At 40.4% G+C, this 23462-nt stretch overlaps 1 protein-coding gene across 3 annotated transcripts in view; it reads right to left on the bottom strand.

Moving 5' to 3' along the window:
- Positions 1–23462, bottom strand: part of TENM4 (teneurin transmembrane protein 4) — a gene marked incomplete at both ends in the record, with an annotated part of 373229 nt that overhangs the window by 190835 nt on the left and 158932 nt on the right. For all 3 annotated transcript variants that reach the window (XM_082491556.1, XM_082491557.1, XM_082491558.1), the window contains 3 exons: positions 240–450; positions 6514–6728; positions 12174–12344. In XM_082491556.1, coding sequence (XP_082347682.1) covers positions 240–450; positions 6514–6728; positions 12174–12344 — 597 coding nt within the window. The remainder of the gene's footprint in view (positions 1–239; positions 451–6513; positions 6729–12173; positions 12345–23462) is intronic.

Below are 23462 nucleotides of genomic sequence, written 5' to 3'. Positions count from 1 at the left end.
AAGCTTGTAATCCATCTTTGGCACTGGCTAGAATCTCGTTACGGATATAGTTACTAAAAAGGCCTACAAATACTTACGAGATATTTAGGACCTAACAGTATTGAGCCAGTTGCTAAACACATCCCCTACAAGCATTCTCTCTGAAACCACACAAAGCTACCATGCGACTCGAGCATGTGCGTTAACACCTGGCCTCAAGGCATATTTAGCAGTTTAGGAATAATACAGGAAATCCTTACCAATAGCAGTAGTAAGAAAAGAAACCACTTCCGACTCCTTGCCATCATTGTAGAAGGCTAAATGCCATATTCCCGAATCTAAATACTGGATAAACCCTGTCTCATGGCTGGACAAGGGCACAAAAGCTCGGTGTTGCCGCTGAGGTCCTTCTAAGCTTCTCGCCTCCTGTGTCAGTAGACGTCTTCCATCCAGGAGCTCGACAAAGTCAAACTGAAACATAAAAAAGAAGGATGGTTGTGTGTATTTCGGGCTTCCTCAAGCTTAGTCTCTGTCTTACGAGGGAGACAGACATACTTCACATCGAGTATTAGAAACGTACATCTACAGAAGCATCATGAACAGGATTTTCTCAAGTACGTTCCTGGACTACATGCAAGTAACCATTTGGAAATACCTGGTATATGAATGTATTTTTCCATAATTATATGAATCAAGAATTCATCTTTATTTAGAGTGTGACTAAGGGAATATTGACCCTACTGATGATGTTCTAGAAACCTAGGCAGGGAAACGTGAGGTCCAGGGACCATGCCTACATTGCACTGTAAGTGTGATGATAAGAAACTTATTTGTCAGCTTCTTTGCATCTTGGCTAATAAGGAAAATAGACAGAAAAATGTATCTAGCCTAACCGGGTTGTTTGCCAGAATTGCTATGGGTCACCACGAAAAAGATAAGAGGTATTTGTAAGTAAATTCTGCTAGAGGTTTTGCAGAAGTATCTCGCGTGGCCAGCACGGGTTTTATCTTAAAGCAATAGCAAAAGTGGCTTAAAGATCGTAGAAGATCAAGATGGAAGAGAGATAAAGTAATATATAAAAGTCCCGTTTAGGGTGTGGCTTTTGGAATTTTTCCTCAAAAGGACATGTTTGGTTTTTGCCAGGGTAACTTCAGCTGAACAACTGCTTTGATTTTGTGATTAGTATTGCAACTACCTTTAGTTCCCTATTTAAATAACTTTCCATTGACTTTTTGCAATAATTACATTTTGTCTGGTAATATATTAATGGGGTGAGTCACATACAAGCCTAGCAGACATCACAAATGTTAAGTGAACCTTATCTAATCTGAATTCTATCGTGTTCTTTAGCAGAGGAGTTGGACTAGATGATCTCTAGAGGTCCCTTCCAACTCTGAAAATTCCCCGATTCTGTGTGTTTCGGTAACCAGGACATCTTGTGAGCAGAATCCAGCAGCTGAGGCGCAGCTTAGATGGTCTGTTCCCTATCTTCACTTGGGTTTGCCTCCCTTATCCGGTTGGTCAAATAAGCTTGTAGTTTTTGGCAGAAAGGAGGAAAACAGACAGAAAGAAACACCACCACTTATTTTTGTACGAGTAACTGTTCCTGCACTGAATGGTTGCTGAGTGTTGGCTGAGTGCGGCAACAATATTTAGGCTTCTTATCCCTTTTGACTTTACTGTAGCAAAATTTGAGTGCTTCTGTTATATTATTAAGTTGTCTGGTGTAGTCTTCACAGTCAGCCAAGATAAGGACTTGATGACATGTTCTTTCCTCTGTAATCATTGATAAGTTAAAAAAAAAAAAATTAAAAGTGTTTCTTTCCAACAACATTTCGAGAAATAAGCTATCTATGACATAGCTTGCACATGAAATGACAAAATTTGTCCTTAGAGTATTTCAATTACTGTATTGTTAATTTAAACTTTTGTATTGTTAATTAAACTTTTTCCATGTAAATAAAAAATTTACATGGAAAAAGTTTTGAACCTTGCTTTAAATTTTGCTATATTTCAGCATATAGATGTCTCACATTTGGTGCTGAAGTGTCTTTTGAGAATGTAAAACCTGGCACACCTGTAAAGGCATTCCTTTTGGGTGTCTGTCCAAACTAGCTTTGTCAGAGATAGAGTTTCTGTTTTGAAAAAAATATAATGCAAATACAAATCACAGAAATTTACAATATAAAAATACAAACTCTAAGAATATAATGTAAATCTAAAATCTAAAAATAAAAATAAAAAATGTAAGTTTCTGTTTTGAAAAAAATATAATGATTTAGTAATTTTAAGTTTAAGAGCACACTAGTGAGAGGTTGGTTTGGATGACACTCTGCGAGGCAGATATTTGTAGCCACCGTGAGGATGAGCTATTGCCCAGGCTGATTCCCTGTCTGGTCTCAGTGTGGGTATGACTGACATGGCTGAGAAGGGCAGTGACAGAGGACATCACAGTGCTGTCTGGTTGCTGGGAATGTCATGGTGCAGTTGAGTTTGACTGAATCACAGAATCACAGAATGGTCAGGGTTGGAAGGGACCTCTGGAGCTCACCCAGTCCCACCCCCTGCCAGAACAGGGGCACCTAGAGCAGTGGCACAGGATGGCGTCCAGGTGAGTTTGGAATATCTCCAGAGTGGGAGACTCCACCACCTCTCTGGGCAGCCTGTGCCAGTGCGCTGCCACCCTCACAGGAAAGAAGTCCCTCCTCATGCGTAGATGGAACTCCCTATGTTCAAGTTTGTGCCCATTCCCTCTTGTCCTGTCACAGGGCACTACTGAAAACAGACTGTTCCCATCCCCCTGGCACCCTCCCTTGAAGTATTTATAAGTATTGATAAGATCCCCCCTCAGACTTCTCTTCTCCAGTCTGAAAAGCCCCAAGTCCCTCAGGCTTTCCTCATCAGAAAGATGCTCCAGTCCCCTCATCATCTTTGTAGCCTTTTGCTGGACCCTCTCCAGCAGTTCCCTGTCCTTCTTGAACCGGGGAGAACACATTGGCCAGGTGTACTGAAGAAGTTAAAACCAGGAAGAGAAAAACCTACATATTTCCATTTCCATTTCCATTTTGGAGCATGATGGAACAGATCGATTAGATTTTTAAAAGGCAACTGCAGATACCATAGGTAAAGTTCATCTCACCAAGCTCTGACATCTCTGTGGCAGCTTGAATTAGTTTTCTAGAACCACTGGACTGCAGTCAAAGAAAGAGACACTTCTGGAATGCAATCATCTGCCTCATCCTAAAGTTGATATTTAAGAAATGTCCCGTGGATTGTGCCTTACAAGCATCCAGTTCTTGCTATGATGCTTAAAGATGTAAGATGCAGATTCTTAAAGCTCAGTGAGATGAAAACAATTTCAAGACACCCAGATACGGTGAGCTGCTGTTGTTACAGTCCAATCTGGGTTATGCTTACTTGGGGGCTTCCTACGGAAAGTATAAGTTCATTTTTATAAATATTTGCAAGATGCTGCTGTGGATGTTGATGACTTTGCAAAGTTACTAGCTACTAGTCGTAAATATTAATTGAACCACACATGGATTGTGCTTTATTGCATTTTAATACATTCAGAGATCTGTAATGTGCAATTAGAGTTATTGCCAGCAAAGAAATTGTAGATAAAATATCACATTAATCAATTCAAATTGTACAAATGGAAAAATGCCTCCCACAAGCTGTGATGGCCAATCCCTAAAATTTATGATTTAACAAAATTTTGGCCTAGGTTAGAAAGAGTTTAAAAAATGATTTGATCTAGGAATATTAAATCTAATAGACCATAATAAAATTGTGTAACTTTTATTATGATTTGTTGAGAAGAATGAGAAGAAATGCCTTTAGTTAACAGTAAACTATTTCAGGCTTCTGCAGGCTTTATTTCGAAGGCTACAGAAATCTGGAGCTTGCAATTTCTTCCTACGCATTAGTGCCCGTGGTTGTGGGCAACCTCGACTAGAAGACAGATCACCACAGGCAGAGAAAGTTTCTCAAACAGAATCCAGAATAGTTTCTTGTTTTATCGTGGATAAATATGACTTTTAACATTTTACCAAACTCGGAAATATATGCTAAGGCTCACACTACAAAAGACAGATTATCTTAACAGAAGAAATATCCAATTATCTAACACAGAAGAAAACCTGATTATCAGCTAGAATTTTACTAATGCCATCAACTAGATAGGCTGGGGAAAGATAATTGACCCTTTATTAAATTCTTCCTGTATCACTGCTCTAAGCATACATTTTGCCAGTCTTGCTTATGACATCCCTTACAAAATTTGAAAATATAAAACTCATTGGGTAGATTTATGGGTTGCAGCAGACAGTCTGGCTTATGCAAAAGAAAAGATGAGATTTGTGTAGTATGTATTAACTATGACAGACAAGTTTACAATTTCAATACAGAAAACAGGTTACCTGTTTAATGACTCCTAAAACTCCTAAGACTAATAAACTATGGTGAGATTAAACATCATATAAAAATATACAGGAGAACAATGTTTTAATTGACAGCAGGTTTATAAAATAATAAATCTAGGAAAAGGGATAATTTAAAAACTAAATTAAATATTAGCAAGTCATAAATCAATATTGATTCAATATCTGCAGCTTCATTAAGTTATTTTTCAGAACAGGGTCAGTTTTGTGATCTGCTTCTATTAGGGTACCATGATTTCTGTTGTTTGAATAAAAATGTCCCTCTGGTCATTTTTGGTGACTTTTTGGTCCAGAGGATGATTTTTTTAATTACTTGGCAGGTCTCAAGTAGTGGCTACACAAAAAGCAGTACTTCCAAAGATTCCGAGCCTCCTCCAGCAGATAATATTGGCAAACACGTGCCACATCCCACATTGAACATCCCATTCTCAGCCGAGGCTTCAACTGATACACAACCATCCTGTTTTAAATGGGAAAGGTCCTGACACTGCCAAATCACTCAGAATATCCCAGCAAAAATGATGTGAAAGAAGAAACAGCAGCAACAGTGAAGTCTGTGGGCTTCTTAATTGCTTATAACATTACTACGGTTGGGTATAGCGTCCTGCTACATTGAATGTTTTTGCTCTAAGTTCAATAGACTTGAGGTTTAGGTGTTAAATTTTACATTGGTTATTTAAACAATTGAAACTATTAATGCAATAACTCCAGTTACATAACAGAAGTTAATAACGATAATAAGTAAAATCAATACAGACTTCTGATCTACAGTTAGTATTATGTGACCACGCCTTGAGTTTTTATTTAAATAATACAGGACTTTTAAGTTTCAAATGCTTGAATCTCCCTGTAAAAAGAGACTGATTAAAAATGGGCAATAACAGCACTACTGTGTCACTGAATTTATGACCTGCTGATCCTATTGAAATATTTTAATTCTGCAGAAACCTAGGCAGAGAAAGTGTAGATTTATGACACCCCTTTGACATAAATAAGTTGCAGGTGGGTTAATATGTAGAAAATACCACATTACCCAGAAAGATTGTAATAAATATATTTGTTTGTTCAAAAAGAAAATAAAGGCAGGGTATTTCTATAAATCTGAAATAGTGTTGGCTGCTAAGCTTTTCAGTTAATAGTGGAGGGCAAGGGTAAGATACAACCTTAATATAGACCTGGTAATACTTTGATAACTTGCTGATGCAAGTGGGAGTAAGATGCTTTGCATTGGCAATGAGAGTTATGCCTTAATGCATTAATCAATCTGGTTAAGAAACAGCTTAGAAACCGAAATGGAAAGTAGAGAAAATAATATACAAAATCCTTTTTTAAGGGGGTGGTTCTTCAGAGGTTTTCCCAGAAAGCGATTTTTTGACATGGCTTTTGCCAAGGTGCGTCAAGAAAAGCAACCGCTTTCATTTTAGTCCTACAGAATAACAACTCTATCTTGATTTCTGCCCAAGTAAGCCAGTGGCTTTCTGTAAAAACTTGATTTTGTTTGGTTATACACCAATTACTGGGCCCTGACCAATCTCGGTCTAATCTGCCAGTCAACATGCATAATGTGAAGAGTTGGCTCGAGGCTTTTCAGCACAGAAGACAAAAGCGACTCTTGCTCCCGTGAGTGTGAGCGACCGGGGTCTCGCTGCTCTTACCGTGAGAGGGGAAAGGCAGGGGCTGACAGAGGGAGACAGACCTGAGGGACACGAGACTGCTTAAGAGATGATTCTTTTTGACGCAGTTTCAGTGTGGCTGGCTGCTGCAAGGGGCACTGGATGGAGAAGGTGGTAGCTCACACTGCTAGGAGCAACCAGTTGATACCCTCAGTCACCACCAGCCCACAAAAGCCTTCTCCTCCCCTGGCAGTTTGCTGCCTCCGGCAACCGCCTGCTCTGCCTGTGCCTACGGCCAACCGGGTTAACGGGTGTAAATTTTGCAATTGTCACTTGTTTATCTTTCTCTGGATAGATGATCTCTAACATCTTGCAAGCATGCAGGAAATTCTTGAAAGAAATAGCTGAAATAGAATAATAAGCCATGAGAACATACAACTTAAGACAACTATTATTTAATTGAAATGAGGTGCCGTTACCTGCGTATGTGATGGTGGGAGACCTTTTCTGCCATAGATGCCAACCAGAGCAGCCTTTCCTAAAGACACATTGAATTTCAGATGCACTGGGTGGTCAATGAACACCTGAGATCTCCAAAAGATACCAGGAGGGATCTTCTGTGTGGCTCGTCTGCCAACATCAATTTCTCCAGAGTCTATAAAACTGTCGTCTGGAAAGAAACTACTGGGCTTTCCTGGCAAAACACGGGAACAAAAATCTTGGATTAGCCTTAGATCCTAAAAGTAATCCAATCATACTGGTATCTCTGACACTGATCTTGAGAACCAGTCTATTAGTGTCCTGACGTCTTCAGAGTACTTTGTGTAGCCAATCCATACGATTATGGGAGGAAAACTGGGAGGGTTATTCCTGGCTTCAATAACTGTTTTGTTTGAAAACATGAACATGGGAAGAGCAACCTGGAGAAAAACAGCCTTTTGTTTAAATTGTAACATCAGAGAGTGTGTAATTACATTCTGGAGATAAGAATAAATCGTCTGACATTATGTCCTAAGTGAATATAAGTTCACGGATGGAGAAGTCATTATTAAATTAGCAAAGAGAAGTGTAGTGATAGTGAGGTAGACATGTGTCACAGAATGGAATGGTAGTGTGGAGGAGAACAGCAGCATGAACGATGCCTAAGTGGGGAAAATGTTTCTCTATTAAATTAATTATTGACAGTGGTAACAGCATTTGAAATTTGTTCAACTGTCCATAAAAAGCTAAAGAAAGAAAAAAACTGAGAAAATGAAGGAAATCACACCCTGCACTTGAGTAATATCTACTAAGAAACATGAGAGGTTTTAATTGGCTTTCAATACAATCTGTAAAGTGCGTTATGATTATCCATCTTTCAGAAGACAAGCAAATGGAGGCATCTGTTCCTCAAAGCGACCACCAGGCTGGAGAGCCGGGGTATCCGCATGGCAATCAGTACATGCCATAACATCCAAGGGAGTCAGCAGGGAGCTCGGCATCCCCAAAAAACACATCTGAGAAATTCCAGGTTAGAAATTCACACACTCACAGTTCTCAGAACTGGTGGCCGCTTCAAAATTCTGGAAGCCCAGGGAATGAGGGGCAGAATGAAAAATAAAATGCCATATGCTGCCTCTTCAGCCTTTGCTATAAGCAGTGGCCACAGCTTTACCCGCAGTCCATAAAGGCGATGAAGGAGGCAACTGCTTAGCAAGCAGCCCTTATTTAAGGACACTTCTAGTTAAAAAGTATGCAGTAGTGTCACCTGAAAGATTTTGGCTTTAGTAAGGACAGCATCACGTCACCAACAAGGACTAATTATTAATTTTAGAAATTCAAATAAGTTTGTTATCTCATCTCTGTGCCATTACAGCACACTACTCTCTGTTTCACAGATCAAGCAATCCTAATAAAATGAGAAGGAAACTTTCAGGAACATGCAATCTTTTGTAGGAAAATCACATTCTGGGATTTTTTTCTTCCAGAACCTACATTTGGGAAATGGGAAACAAAAATATGTTTTCCCACCCCTCGTGAATTCAAGTCAAATAATCTTAGAATTTACTTGTGTTGAAAAGGTGATTGGTAGAACAACTTTCACTTTATAATTTCAAATGATATTTCCTTTAATATTATGTAATATTAGTGATAATATTTCGTTAAACTTCTCCATATACCATCCCAACATAAACTCTCCAGGACAAACAGATGTAAATTGTTAGTTGGCTCTGTAAAATTCATATAGAAATTAAATGCATATTAACTATTAACAAAAGAAGCTTCTGAAGATGTTTCTTTGTAGGATGGAAAATTTTTCTCTCTGTTTTTTGTTTTGTTTTTTTTTTGTTTGTTTGTTTTTTTACTTATGTAAAACTTTTTAGCAGAACTTTTGGTCCAAATAAGACTAAGCCCTTATTTAAAGTTAGCTACTTCTTAAGTACACTGTTGGAGCGGGACTTGATGGCCTGTTTCATTTCTGTGCTGTCTTGTGGCAGAAGTTTTATCCATTCCAGCACAGCCTAGAAAGCAAACGGTATATATACACGTTCATAGAAAAAACACTACTGGTATTTTTATAAGATCCTTATTTATCTTTGTTCATCGTATTGAAATAAATACAGGGGGAAAATCTGCTGACTTTTTATCCTTTTTTAGTCAAAGTGTATATTAATATAGATAATCAGAAGCAGCTCAGGTAAATGGACATTCTTTCCGAATCATTTTGTGCTGATAGAGTACAATTGTACAACGAAAATCCACTAGCTTGATTCTGAAGGGGACTAATTTATCAAATGGACTGTTAATATTTATTTGGCATACTAAAAGCAACTTTTCACACTGTCAGGATTAAAGGAAAGTTCCCATGTCTTCATGCAAAATTTCTCATTCCATTATTGTGAGAAGAAAAGATTCAGGATTCCATTTAAAAAGAGCTAAAGACATCAAATGTTTTGGTTCAAATGAAGGATATATTTTTTCTGATTACTACTGACATGTTTTATAGATTCTTAGAAACCCAAACCTAAAGTATTTGACATGCGCCCTGATTGTTCATTAGTAAAAATTGTACATCGGAGCGAATCAGGGAAGGTGAAAATTTAATATGATCGACGTTGCTATGGGAGGGACAGCCTGGAGAAAAGGAGCACCGTGTGTATTCTGCCTGTACAGAGAGCAGCGCTTGCTCATGTGAGCAAAAATGCTTCTGTGATTGATTCAATTTCACAGGAATAATCGTTTGTACACACAATTACAAGGTTTGTCTCTCCTCTTGGTGGACGGCTGTATGTCTGAGAAGCTGATATCCTAAGAGTTGTTATATGATGTTGCCAGTGGTTGATATTTATCGCAATAGAGGAGCCCAAAGAAAGGCTCTCTTCACCAGGCTCAATTCAGCCCCTGAAATCTATCCCTGTTTCATCAGTTTTAGCCTACAGTAAAATCAAGCCCTATGGACTGGATACTTCATACAGAAAGTACAATAAGAAAGCCATTTCACCTTCTAATCAGAAATTAGGTTTTAATCAGAATATCTGACTCCTTAAAATTAACTTCAGGTCTGAATTCTTAATTGGGCTGTCAATTACTTTGCTCTTTCCACACATTACCTTGAACTTTTTAGTCGCCGTAGCAACTATTCTTAATTTATTTGGATATCAAAATGAACTATTTCATTTCAGCCCTTGCTAAATCTGCTTGTATTTTTGACAGCAAGGTATTCTGACTCATCAAAACACTTATAGAATCACAGAATCATAGAATGGTTTAGAGTTGGAAGGGACCTTGAAGATCATGCAGTTCCAACCCCCCTGCCATAGGCAGGGACACCTCCCACCAGCCCAGGTTGCCCAAGACCATGTCCAACTTGGCCTTGAACACCTCCAGGGATGGGGCAGCCACAGCTTCTCTGGTCAACCTGGGCCAGTGTCTCACCACCCTCAAAGTAAAAAATTTCTTCCTAATGTTTAATCTAAACCTGCCCTCTTCCAGTTTAAAACCATTCCCCCTCATCCTATCACTCCATGGCCTTGTAAATAGTCCTTCCCCAGCTCTCCTGTAGGCCCCCTTTAGATTCTTTAAGAACAGACTTCTATTTCTCTGACATGCGATGTCAAAGTGCTTTGCTAAACAGGGATGGGCTTAACCATAGGTAAACTCTGTGCTGGAGCACAGCCACAGATGAGAAGGAATGACTATTACTGAGAATTGGCAAGACATCAGTAATGATTTGTTCAGACCAGCTGTAAGGATATTCTAACACATTCCAGCCAATTTCATTGTGATCAAGAACATGAGGCTGTTGAGGCCCCATCCCTGGAGGTGTTCAAGGCCAGGCTGAACGTGGCCTTGGGCAATCTGGTTTACTGAGACATTTCCCTGCCTATGGCAGGGGGGTTGGAACTCGATGATCTTCAAGGTCCTTTCCAACCTAAAGCATTCTATGATTCTATGATATCTCAATCCCTTTTTTAATAAATTACAATTGCATACATTCTGGTTTAGAACAGCAGCCACGCAACACTGCTAGTCCAGAATTAGTTGCAGAGTCATCCGATGGGAGAGAGCTGCATTTTAAGGCTGGACAGGACTGTTCCTGCAAGAGAGACCTTGTTCTAATGTGTTTTTTAGCCAGGACAAGATATTTTCCTCTAAAGTCCACATATTCCCTAAGATCTATACAAAGCACCACCTTGAGGGGGTCTTCTAACAACATAACTAGGGTGTTTCCAAGGTTTCTCTTTTAGCAGAGCTTTTTGGCAGCAATCGATACTTCTGCTGATGTCACTGTAAGCACGGCTGAAAAAGAAATCAAATGGAGGTCTTTGATTTGGACGGCAGTTTGGGATACATCCATTTATTTTCATTTTGACTTTTAAAAGGAAATAGACAGATCAAAACTAGATGTTTCAAAAATAAAACATGGCAAGTTGGAACGGGGGAAAAAAGGGATCTGTCATGAAGTATTTTTGAATACAACAGCAGGGATATCTGCAGCTCGCTGCAGTGTCTAGTAAGGTTTGCTGAGAATAACCTGCTTAGCTGATTTCTCCTTGTAGCAACTTGATGTCAGCCATCAGTTGCTATTAAATACACTGTTTTAAGGAACACACATAATTATGGCCTTTATTTGGACTAATAAAGACAGATAAGCTCTTAAAGAAAAAAACCCCAACAACCTACAATTAATTTATATTAAACATGTAAGCATAGGCTCTCAGCCAAAGTCTACGGAACTCTGTGGAAACTTTTGAGTTCCCTGAGTTGCCAGAACAGTAGCACACTTCTTATCTCTTACCCACAAACCTTCCTCCCCCAAAATAACTACCAAAAATAGCCAATGACTTCGATTTTACTGGAATTTGTTAACCTCGTGTAAAGAAGCTTGACATACAAATAAAAGAGCTTTCTGAAAATTCAAATTTCTCATTTCTCCAGCTAAGCCTTGGGAGGGATAAACCACCTCTCCTTTGCAGAGCCTACAGGTGCTTTTGGCAGTGCTGCCTCCATAGAAAGCACAGTAAGATATAAAGTTGCTGGACAATGCGCTGCCGAACTGACAAACCAGCGGTCACTTCTAATTTCCATTCCAATTGCAAGCTGTCGACATCATGATACTTTGTGGAGGCTAGGCTTTTTATCTGGCTACTTTTGCAAAGAGAGATCCACCTCTGGACTGCCAAAACACGCAATGTAATAGCTCTTAGTAAATATTTTGGTCCTCAAAACATTTGGTACTGGGTGCCAAGGAGTAGGCTAACCCAAACCTTTTCTTACTGCTGTAGAGAAAGCTTAACCCAATGCTCCTGGAATCATTTAATTTTCAAGACACAATTTTTTCCGATGAAAACAGCTGCTCGAGGCAGGGTTTTCATGACGGCCTTCCGTAGCCTGTGAGATATGGTACAGATGATTCCACCTTGAGAATGCCTTAGATGTGCGGTGAGGGTTGCACACAGTTTTATTGCATTAGTGGACATCAGAAGGGTATGAAACTTTGAAACATAGGGAAACAGACTGACGACTACTAGTTCTAGACGTGAAAGACTGGAAAAAGCACCTGATGATGGCAGCATTGAAGGTAATGGAACATGAGATTGGATGGCTGGAGTTCAGAGGCAGACAGAAGACTCACAACATGGACACACACCAACCATACCTTCACTGGTTCCTTTGCCTTTCCTGTCAGGTAACTCTAACCCTGTGCCCCCTGAAGGATATAAGGAGACGTCCGTTGGCACTGGCCAACTGCTGGCTGTGTCTTCCGTGATTTCATACATCTGCCCTTCCATCGGCTGCAGGTGCCAGTTTAGGCCAAACAGGTGCATGGCTGTGGTGAGCAATGAGAAAAGTCATCTTTTTCTGTTTGGGAGAATTTCAAAACTACAGGGGCACTTTCTAAACCCTCGCTCCACTGCCTTATTACTGGTCAATGCTTTAGAACAAGAACGGGATTAATGTAATTAGACAGCCCCTGCTGTTTCTACCATACCAACTCCCTAGGTCTTTCCACCCACTTAAACTCATTTTAGATCAGCTGTGCCAATCCACTCTGCTTCTTCCAGTAGGACCGCTCCTGACTCACGGCCTGTGTGAGAGAGTTACCGGGCACAGTGTTTCAGAAAGCTCCCAAGGCTGGGGTGACAATGCGGTGAGCACAGAAATACAAGGAGTATTATTTATCAACATACCAATAAATCCCAGGAAACTGCACTCTGGCTTGTCTTGCTGTATTCATAGCGTATTATATAGGTTCTTTTTTTTTTTTAACCCACCAAATATACACAGAAGCTCTGACAGTTTTTCTTGAATAACACCAAGTAAAAACGAAGGCAATTTAAGATCCATCTTGCACACATGCCTTTGTGTTCAGCACCACAAATGCGAGTGACTGTGGCTGCGCACTCCTTGGTACAACTCTCCTATTCAGATCAAAGATACATCCTCAACATTTGAAAACAAGCAGCACCATTTAGATCTGTGTGATATCAGGGCATAGCTCTGTAGGTTTCTGGGCCATGCAAAGTCATGCAGTTCACACCTGAACCTTTTTCAAGGCATTACGTAAAGACAAGCGAAGTTAAGGAACAAGACAGAATACTTAAAAAGCAAACACATGTATGAGGAGTAGGGAAAATCATATGCTTATACAATTAATACTTGCCCCTTGAAAATTTAAAGCAAAAGAATGTGGCTTCCCATATCGGTTCTTCTGTCCCCAACATAAACATTTCATACTCAATCAGTATCTAGTTTAGCTTCGGGGTCTACACAGCTAAATGATCTGGTATTTGCTACACTTAGAATGACATTTCTTTTTTAAGGGAACGCCTTGATATTTTACACTATAATTTCTCCAAGAAACTGTACAATGGCACCAGCATCACAGCCACTTAACATAAACAAAACCAGTAAAGAAACAGAGCATTTCCATTGCCTATAGTTTTCATTTTATTCACAAAGATACATCTGAGCTTGGCAAGCAATGTCAGGGACAAGTGGTTAGTTTATTTAAACCTGTGCATCAGGAACAGTCTTTTCAAGAGGATTGAAAAGTAATCTGAGTAGTACTCCAAAATTGCATGTTTAGGCAATTTAGCAAAACCAGTGGTTTTTTTCACTTCAGTCTCAATTAGGTCATCTGTCATTTACTAACATGAATAAGCTTATCTTTGCGCTACTACGACATCACAAAACACGAGAGCAACACTCCCCTTTTACCACGTAAGTGGGGACTGGGTTTGTTAGCAAAGTCTTAACCATTAAGAAAGAAAATAATCTCCTAAAACCCCCAACCAGCAAGGAAGCACAGCAAGGAAGGTCTCCTGAGGACCTGCTCAAAACTCGAACATTTTTATCCAGGAACACATACCAAGAAGGAATGCCACCAACACAACGGGTAATTCAACCAAGATACTTTAAGCAGAGGGGCCAATGTTTTCATCTGAAAGGAGTATATTTAGTTGGCAGAAAAACTGTGCAGGGAAAGAGAGGAAATCAGGCTGCGAGCAAGGAATTTGCATCAAGTATTTGGCATTGTGATGCTTGCAGAATATCTTTGTGCTTATACAGCCCTCATCATCAGAGCGCCTGGGCACTTCATAGCTATTAACCTCATAAAACCTCATCAGGTAGGAATCTGTTATTTCCACTTCCCAGAAAGGAAGAAGAAAACTACAGCAGATTAAAGGACTGATTCGGTTCACTTGTTTGGGTATTAAAATGCGATTGTGTGTTAATTCACTTAACTTACTTTATGCTCACAGATTCAGAAGCCCCAATGGGCATTTCATGCACCCCTCCACCAGCAGTTTTTGTGCTAAGCTCAGTACTGGATGCTGCCTGAGGATGCCATCCAGACTGGACTTCTCCACAGAGCAGAGAGTTACCCAGGTGCCACCAAGCTGTTACAGAGCTCAGGGCTTTAGGTGCTCTGAGCACGTGCAAGTTCTCGTGTTTAACCACACGGATGTCTGTAGTTCCAAGCAGAATGAAAACTTTACTGTTCACTCCTCCAAACCCAGGCAATTGTACACAGCAAGCAGTCCAGATGCCTCTGCTGGCCCTGAGTGCTTAATCCCAACTCCATCTGGGATGGATACTGGGCATCACTGGTTCAGGCAGGAATTGAGCCAGTAGGTTTTTTTCCACTAGACCACTTGAATTGCTCTGCCCTTTGGATATCATGGTATAAGCACCACGCAAGCTCTCAGGAACACATTGAAAGGCCATTCTTTCCCCAAAAGGACATTGTTTCCCCTCCTCTCCTTAGCAGGAATTCGTTTCTTGTAGATCATTATTTACTGCAAGAAAATGAAGGTGAACAGCAGCCTTGTTTCGGGTGTAGTGGGAAAGCCATGAGCATTTCTTCCAGGTGTGCAAAATGCATTTAAAAACACCTGAGAGGACACGTCTTATGAAGGGAACATCTTGTTTCAGTGTAACGACAGAACCGGTAGCCTGGAAGTGCTACGGCTTTTCTGCACTTTATCCATCCCCTTGAGCGAATGAATCAACCATTCCATGTCACCATTCATTCCTAACTGTTTTCAAAGTGTCTTACAATGTCCCAACCTAGAAAATAGGATAGAAATATCTGCAACATGGGTACTGTGTTATCACACAGAGATAAAAGGTTTTCATTAATACTTTTGTCTTTGGTTACTAGATTTTGTCTAAAACAAAAAACTTCTCGTGTACATTGTTCCCATCATCACTTATATCATAGAATCAATGAATCATAGAATATTTGGGGCTGGAAGGGACCTTTGAAGACCACACAGTCCAACCGTGCTGCACGGACATCTTCCACCAGACCAGGCTGCTCAAAGCCCCATCCAGCCTGACCTTGAACACCTCCAGGGATGGGGCAGCCACAGCTTCTCTGGGCAACCTGGGCCAGGGGCTCACCACCTTCATAGTAAAGAATTCCTTATATCTAATAGAAATAGACCCTCTTTTCATTTAAAACCATTACCCCTTCTCCTGTCGCCAGTAAAAAGTCTCTCTCCATCTTTCTCATAAGCCCCCTTTAAGTACTGAAAGGCTTTAAGAATGTCTCCAATAATGACCCATGAGAATGAGATATATGCACGCAATGCTTACAAAAGCGTAAGACTCTGAGAAACACAGAGAATTATTTAAAAAGCATTAAAGAATTATTTGAAAAAAGAATTGTTTGAAAAGTGGCTTAAAAATAATTCAGAAAAATGAGTGCAAAAGTTTGGAGCCAGTGCTCTATTCAGGGTTTCGGATTTGATGTATCTAAGCACCAAATAAAAGCCTATAAATATTCCCACCCATAAGGCAAACAGACATCATGCAATTTCTGCTGCAGGTAGGTAATAACCACAAAAACCTTCCTGAAACCAGAACAAAGAGTCTGATTTACTTTGGAAACACGTTCTGGTAGCAGGTATCTTATTAGTAAATCACCTGATGAAGTGTTCACCATTACCATCTTCCCAATACCAGAAGTGTCTGAATCGCAAGGCGGTGGAAGATTCATTCTTTTGCTTGCTTGCCCTAACTGCCATACGCATGCTAAAAAGTCAAGTAGTAACAGCAGTGGATGTTTGGAGTCTCTACACCTCAATGGGATGTGTAAAACTGTTCATGCACACAGTTGTTTAAAGGTTTTAGGAGAGGCACAAATCAACTTCATTCCGTGCTAAATTGATGCAAAGTTCTTTCTTGTAGAAAAAAAAAAAAAAAAAAAAAGAGACCATAACCAGGGAAAAACCCTGGAACCATGAATTAGAGGCACTGTCATATGCTTTGAAGTGTTAATGTTCCTAAAAGCAAAGTGAAGCTGTAAAAGCAGTTTGAGATTCCTGATGTTCTCAGTCTCCACGTCAATTGAACCCACCGTTGACGTTTTCTCTGGCTTTTTTTTTTTTCCTCTGCTCAGCTAGATGTAAGAGGTGGCTCACAAAGAGCAAATGCCCTCCTAAAAGCCCCCATGTCCTTATTCCTCTCCCTCCACAACATGATTCTCAGTAGATATTCAGATATTGAAGGCTCCCCATGTATTAAAAGAGCACACTGCAATTAACAATCATTAAAGTGTACCCTTTTGTAAAATACCATGTAGCTTTCACTGCCTAGGACGCCTCACAACCTGCTCTTTGCTGAAGCACTGGTTGTATTTCCCACAGCTAATAAAACTCTTCTGTCTGCCTTCTCTTGGAATGGAAACGATACTTAGAGGGAACCCTGCATGGGTCCTCTCTGGGCTGTTTCAGCACCAACAACTTAGATGATACAAATGGTCAGTTATGCTCATGTTTTGACATCAAATCTTCGACTTGCACAACTGTAGCTAAGTGCCAGCAAAAAGTGCCCTGAAACTTGCTGAGTGGGTAACAGAATTTTCTGTGGCAGGATAAACCACCTCATCCTCAGGCCTAAGTCACCTCTGGATGCCGTGTTGGTGGGGAAAAGAAGGAAGCCAAACTCCAGTCCTTTCGGGGTCTGATTACTTTGCCGAGTTCAGCATTTCAACCACAGCAATGTGATGTGCCTATTCATTTGCTGGACTCAGATCCACTTTAGCAAACCAAATTTACAAACAGTTTAGCATCAGCTGAGCTATTTAACCATCCAAACGAACCAAAGTTCATATTGGTGGAACCAAGTCGTCAGGATCATGATTCTTTAGGTTTTAGCACATTATCTCAACCTGTATTGCATATTCCTACTCCATAGCTGTTTGTGGAGGCCATAAGCAACATTAGCTGGCACTATTCAGCCAAATAAAGAGGAACATTGTTTCCAAGTTTGTTTTGAAGAGACCCAAGCTTTTTGGTATCTTTGTGTTATTGCCACTTGCTTATGACACAGCAAAACACTAAAGCCAAAACAACTTACTCAGCGGAGCAGAGAACAAAGAAAGTGGTACAGCATTTAGAATGAAAAAGGACAAACAAAGATAATAATTCACATGGTCAACAAAATGGACATCTCTTGGGACAGGCTGATGGAGCGAAGGAGTTAGCAGAGAGAGGCAGATGATTGTGATAGATCACAGGGAGAAGAAAAGACAAGACATGCTTACTGAAGCATATGAGACCCCCAGAAACCACAGCAGTCAGCAAAAAATTGAAAAACACTCCGCTGGCCCTTTATTAGCTTGTTGCTTTGCCCAAAGCAGCAAGCTAAGTGTAATAAATAACCAAGCCAATCAATTACGATGTTTGAAATTAAGGCTACGGCTGAAGCCACCAGCTGCTTCGATAGTGTGTGTTAAAGCCATTCTCGCAGTTAGAAGGCTCTGCTGCTGCCTTCTGCCTCTCCTCTCAGAGCCAAGTCCTGCAGGTACTGCTGCTGGCCTGGGGACTCCTCACCTGGCCGAAGTTCCTAGAGAAGCTAAGGAATGAATAAAATAACAACTGTTGTACAGTTAACAACTGATCTTGCCTCAAACAATGAATAAAGAGTTTCTCAGAATGGAAGCTCAACAAACAGAACAAGTTAATGATGACCACCATGAGCACCGTGCACAGCCCGGATTTACAGCGAGCCCAGACAGTAAAAGGGATGCAGGCAAGACAGAAAGTCTTTAGTGCTTCTCCTTAGAAAAACTAAGTCAGCCTTTTTGCACTAAGAATGTTCGGTATTTTGAATCTATATTTATCAAAAGATGTCATTATATCTTGCATAAATAACACAGGGGAGTGTACAAGCTTTGGAAAAGCCAGAATTCTCTGCACAGCCACTGCATCCTGCTCAGCACAGCTGTACCAATGCTGGGCTCCATCTGGACAAGAGTTTGGCTCCACAACTCCACTGGTTTCTATAAGCACCTCCCCGCACTGGTGACAGCAAAGCCAAAGCCAACATGAGGCAAAGGACCACTCCCAGTAGGGAGAATGGTTTTCCAAAGCGCCCCAGTGCAGCACGGGGCAAAGGAGAAAATGGGAAAAGACAGTATGAGAAGAAACAGCTGAGAAGCACTTAATGAATAAGAATAAAAATGAGAAAGGGGAGGAAGGTATGAAAAATACAGAATGAGAGAAAACGAGAAAAAGAAGGAGGTTAGGAAAGAGCAAAGGAAAGCTAAGGAAAAAAGTAAAAGGGACTCGGAATAGGAAAAACAGCTGGAGCTCAGTCAGTGGTTGAGAAGACATTTCTATGGCTTGTTTCATTGCTCTCCCCTCTTTTTGTGGAATCAAGGATAAGATACGTGGTGGTTACATATTCCTCTTTAACCTTCAGGTTCGACAGTCAGACTCATAATAACACACTTTCTAAAATGAGATCTGAGGTTTACTTTTTCTCCTAATTGAAAAAAAGCTGAATTCCACCACTGAATTACTCAGGGCTAATTTTGACTCAAGTAAATGTATTGCTTTCACTCCTGTCTCCGAAATAAACTTGACTGTAATTATCTGGATAACTGTCTCTCTCTACACTGAAATTATATGATTTCTGTAGAAGTGGGAGAATTGACTGTTGCAGAATTAATCATATTTTCATGACATTCAATGTTATGAAAAGGAGCCTTTCAGCATGAAATAATCACTGGTTTGTCAATCTTCAATAAATCAAGGAAGAGGCACACAAGATTAAGGAGAATAGAAACAGTAAAACAAACATTAAAAAAAAAAAAAAGAAATCAACCTGTTTGTTTTTCTCTTACATCGCTGTTCCACTTCAGTGCTGGACAAGGCTCTGGCGTCCCAGGGTGGCAGAGCACACCAACACAGCAAGAGCCAAGGATTGAGGTGGCTCTGTGGCTTTACTGGTGTCAGAAGTGGGTAAAAGCACCAAGCCTGGATGCAGTTCATTGTATCCACTCTCCTTGCCTGGAAGAGCAAGTCCTGGACCAGACAGATCCAAGCTGGCATTAATCTAAGGGCATGGGACGTTCTGAATGTTGGAGGAATTTAATACCCAAGTACCTAATAGGTTCTTAGTCTGGAATTGAAATCTAAAGATCCCAATCGTCCGTAATATCATGAATTCACACCATGTACACATACATACCCAGGTCACTGAGCCAGAGACTGTGGGGCAAGGACAGAGGGATTCCTGCAAGCCCAGCTCTTGCGTGGACTTTGGCAGTTACCCAGTTACCTTGTGACCAAAAACTGCACGATGCTCTGTGTTTCTAACATCTAAAATTATTTCCTATGAGTAAATACCCTCCTTCCATGGCTTAAAGCTCTTACTCGAGGAATGAAAAACCTGACTTCTGAAATCATCCTCTGCCTGAATGAATGCGCACACAGGGCTCTCCACAGCCCAGCTGGATCGGGGCTGCTGTGCAGCTAGACATGTAAAATTAATAGGTCACAAAGGAACGGAGCCCAAAAGGCAGCTTGATTACATGTTGTTTAAGTGAAGGCTCTCAGCTTGTGGCTGGGAGGTCCCACGGCTCTTCTTCCTGGCCCGCTGATTTATTTGACACAAGACAATAGTTTCGAAATACAAAAAAAAGGCACAAGGAGGGACATTTAGGGTAATGCTCACTATAGTAAATTCCCCATCTGGACCCCTTCCTGACTGCTCAGTGATCCACCTTCAGTGAGAAAAAAGGGTTTACGAGCCTTCTTCACAGCCTGGGGATAAAGACACTCTGCTGGGCTGGGCTGCGAGTTCTTCACGAGTTCTTCACGCTAAGAACTGGAGAATCCATATCCACCCATCCCTGGGTGAAGGGATTAGGATGAAGCATTGAGGAGATAATACAGACAGATAGCAGTGTTGTGTTGGTTTGTTGGGTTTTTTAGGACTTCAAATGTCCTAAAGTAACAGGTAGGTGCTTTCAGAGCCAGCTCAGTACAGACACAAGCTATGGGATCCATCCAGACACCTGGGATCCTGCCTGCCGCCTGACCATTCCTCCACGGTCAGAGCTCAAACTATGCAAGTACCAGAAGTGGTTCTTTCAGAGATAATTCAGGTTTCCTCCTTCCTTCAATCAGAATCACCATGTGCAAAGGAGGAATTCACATGATGGAAAGCTTCCTAACTCTTAAAATTTTGCCACCAGAGTGGGAACTGCCTCTCAGGAAAACAAAGCATCGTGGTAACCGCTTAAAATCCTGGCTGCAAATGCATTTATTGCTTGGATTTGATACAAACCAGTTATTCTTCGACCCCTCCTGACTGAAGAGCTGTATCAAAGATTTCCAAGACAGAAGCAGATGGTCTACCAAACAGTATTAGTTCCTTCTTAGGAGAACACTTTATATTTGAATTTAGTTCCCAATTGCTCTTAATACGGAAGAAAAAAAGCTTCTAGCTGAAGCATCACATTCCTTTGAAATCTTCAAGGAAGTGACTAGAAAGACATGTTATAAAATGAAGCGGTTAAACTCAATGTTTGTTCAATGCAAAGAGTCAGCACTTCCTATTCAATGTCTTCCTAATTACCCCTGGGGATCAAAGACTTTCAAGTGATTGTCCATTCAAACCACTAATAGATGAGCACTGGCCCCTCCTGCGCCATAGTAGCTTGCTGGATGCTTGTAATTTTCTGCAGGAATGGGAAATGCAGTTTTAAATCAGTATATTTAAATATTTTTATGGGTATTTTTAGGATGATTTTTTAAAGTGTATACCTATAGAAAAAAAAGAAGATATTAAGGTGGTGTGGCTATCCGAGGAGCTGTCTGCTTAAATACAATCTGTAATTTCCTTCACCATCTACACCACTGTGAAAGTAGAATAGGAAGTTGAAAGATGGACCTCAGGAACACTTTGCTGCTATCAGGCAGCTTACTGCACTGAAGCTCATTTCAGCCCCCACAGCTCTAGCAAATTCGGTGCTACACATGCTCAGGCCTTTCTCAGTAAAATAATATTTCCCTTTCTAGATACCCTTTCTGGCAGAGACCGTATTACTATAAATATTACTGAGATATTTCTTCAAGATCAAAGTCAATTATAAGACGATCCCACTGCACCTCTAAATGGAGTTTTAATTTGTGTATATAATATTAGAAATAATGGTTTTCCCATTTGGGTACTCACTTCAATTAGAGAAACGAGGACAGGCAGCCCTATCAGAGGGCCTCCTACCTTGCTTTGCAATCACTAAAATTCTGGGCTAGCCTGTTGTGGACACTATAATTTTACAAATGCCATTTCATTACACACATATAAACTGTGAGACCCTAATTAAAAAGGATGTAATTTACATAGGTAAATCCACAACCTCTCACATGCGTCCTTCCTTATTATCTCTGCCAGATATTGTCAGAAAACATGCTTTCCCAAATTAATAGAATAGGTTGCTTTAAGTCTAAAAAATACAGTTTGCTCTTTAAAAGTCACAAACAATACCTGTCATTTTCTATCACCCCAGCACAACATAGGTGGGATTAGATTTTACATCTAGGATCCCAGTTTAAGGATTATAAATCTAAATATTGTTGCAGAATTTGATGTGTGAGCTGATCTCAGATAGCTGTCTGCTCATCTCTCTTTCTGAAAACAAACATGATTTTATTATAAAGACAAGTAAACGATTTGAGACTGCTGCTCATGATTTAATCCTAAAATCAGCTGAAAACTTCATTAGTGTTTTTAGTCACCATGCATGTGCTATTAGCACCAGAGCCCCAGTTGGGCTGTGCTAGTCGCTGTAAGAAAAATTAACGTAATGACAGTCTCTGAATCCCTTGATGTCCAAAGCACGGGTTTAACTGGAGCTTTCCTTAGCCTGAGTTAATCTAGCGACTTCAAGAGCATGACGGAGGTGCTTCAAATTCAGTGAAAATTTACACATTTTGTAGATCAGGGCCAGAGTGCTCCTGAGCGTCACCAAAACTGAGCTCTAAAGCAGAATCCTATCGGCTTGGTGACTTTTTGAAGAGATCTGAAAAAAAATCAGCCTGCACATATATTCAGGAGCATCTAATTGTTTTAAATGCCTTGGACAACAAATGCACAAATATGTTTAAAGCAGGCTAAGAATCTTTTAATTTATTTTCTAATTTTTCTTTACATAAACTTGAAAAACAAGCAGATTATTCCAACAGTTCATTTGGAGAGGGAAAAAATTCTTTTTATTTTTTTTCCCCCTGTATAAAAGCTCAGCAAATGGATACAAATGTACAGTCTGGGAAAGCTGATAAAGTGGGTGACACAGTACAATTAATGACACTAGGAATTTTTTTCTGTCCAAAGACCATGGGCAAAATCCAGCACAGTACTTTCAGGTACTATAAATCTAAGTGAATGGTTCAGATCAGTGTGAAAAGCTCTCTCAATAACGAAACTTAACACAACCTGATGATTTGTTCCCTTGGACTTAGAACTAAATCCAGCACATAGATTAAGGCAAGTGCTGGGAAGAGCAACCCACAGTGTTCTCTTAAAAGGCCCACAGCCATCTTTATGTTTAATTACACCTAAAAAAAGCATTTGCTAAAGAAACTCAAAGTTCGCCAAGTCAAGCACTCAAAAGTGAGCAAAGAACAGAATTAAGACTGCTTGTGTGATTTCAGATCAGCCCCTGTATGCATATGTACTCTGTAATAGCCTTTAATTCCCTCATCACAGGCTATTTTTTTTCCACTGGCCCAACGCTGAGCAGAACAATTGCACAGAAATTGCCACTCAACCCTGGCAACTCCAGCATTGTAGCACGTTCAATTGCTTTCTAGGGATGCCATATGTGCAGCCTGGTTGGTAGCAGCAGGAAGGGGTTGGAAAGGGAAGGAATACTCTGAGTGCAGACAATTTTGCTACTGCACTCTAAATAGGTCCCCACTGAGCACGCGTGAACTCAGATTTTCTAGTTTTGTGGCAGCCGACTCTGGGTGGATCAGGGATATGATAAAGCACACACTATTGTTTGTTCTTCTTAATAGAAAAGAGGTGTCATGATTCTTCCTTACCTCCGCGCTTCTGCAATATGAATATAAAATAACAGTAGATCCAACAGTAAAGCTTTGTCTAAGGCTACACTAGCAGTAGAAGTCCAGACCTCACAGGT

This window comes from Vanellus vanellus (assembly GCF_965231255.1).
Source record: "Vanellus vanellus genome assembly, chromosome: 1".
NCBI lineage: Eukaryota > Metazoa > Chordata > Aves > Charadriiformes > Charadriidae > Vanellus > Vanellus vanellus.
This window is presented reverse-complemented; position numbering and strand designations above follow the sequence as displayed.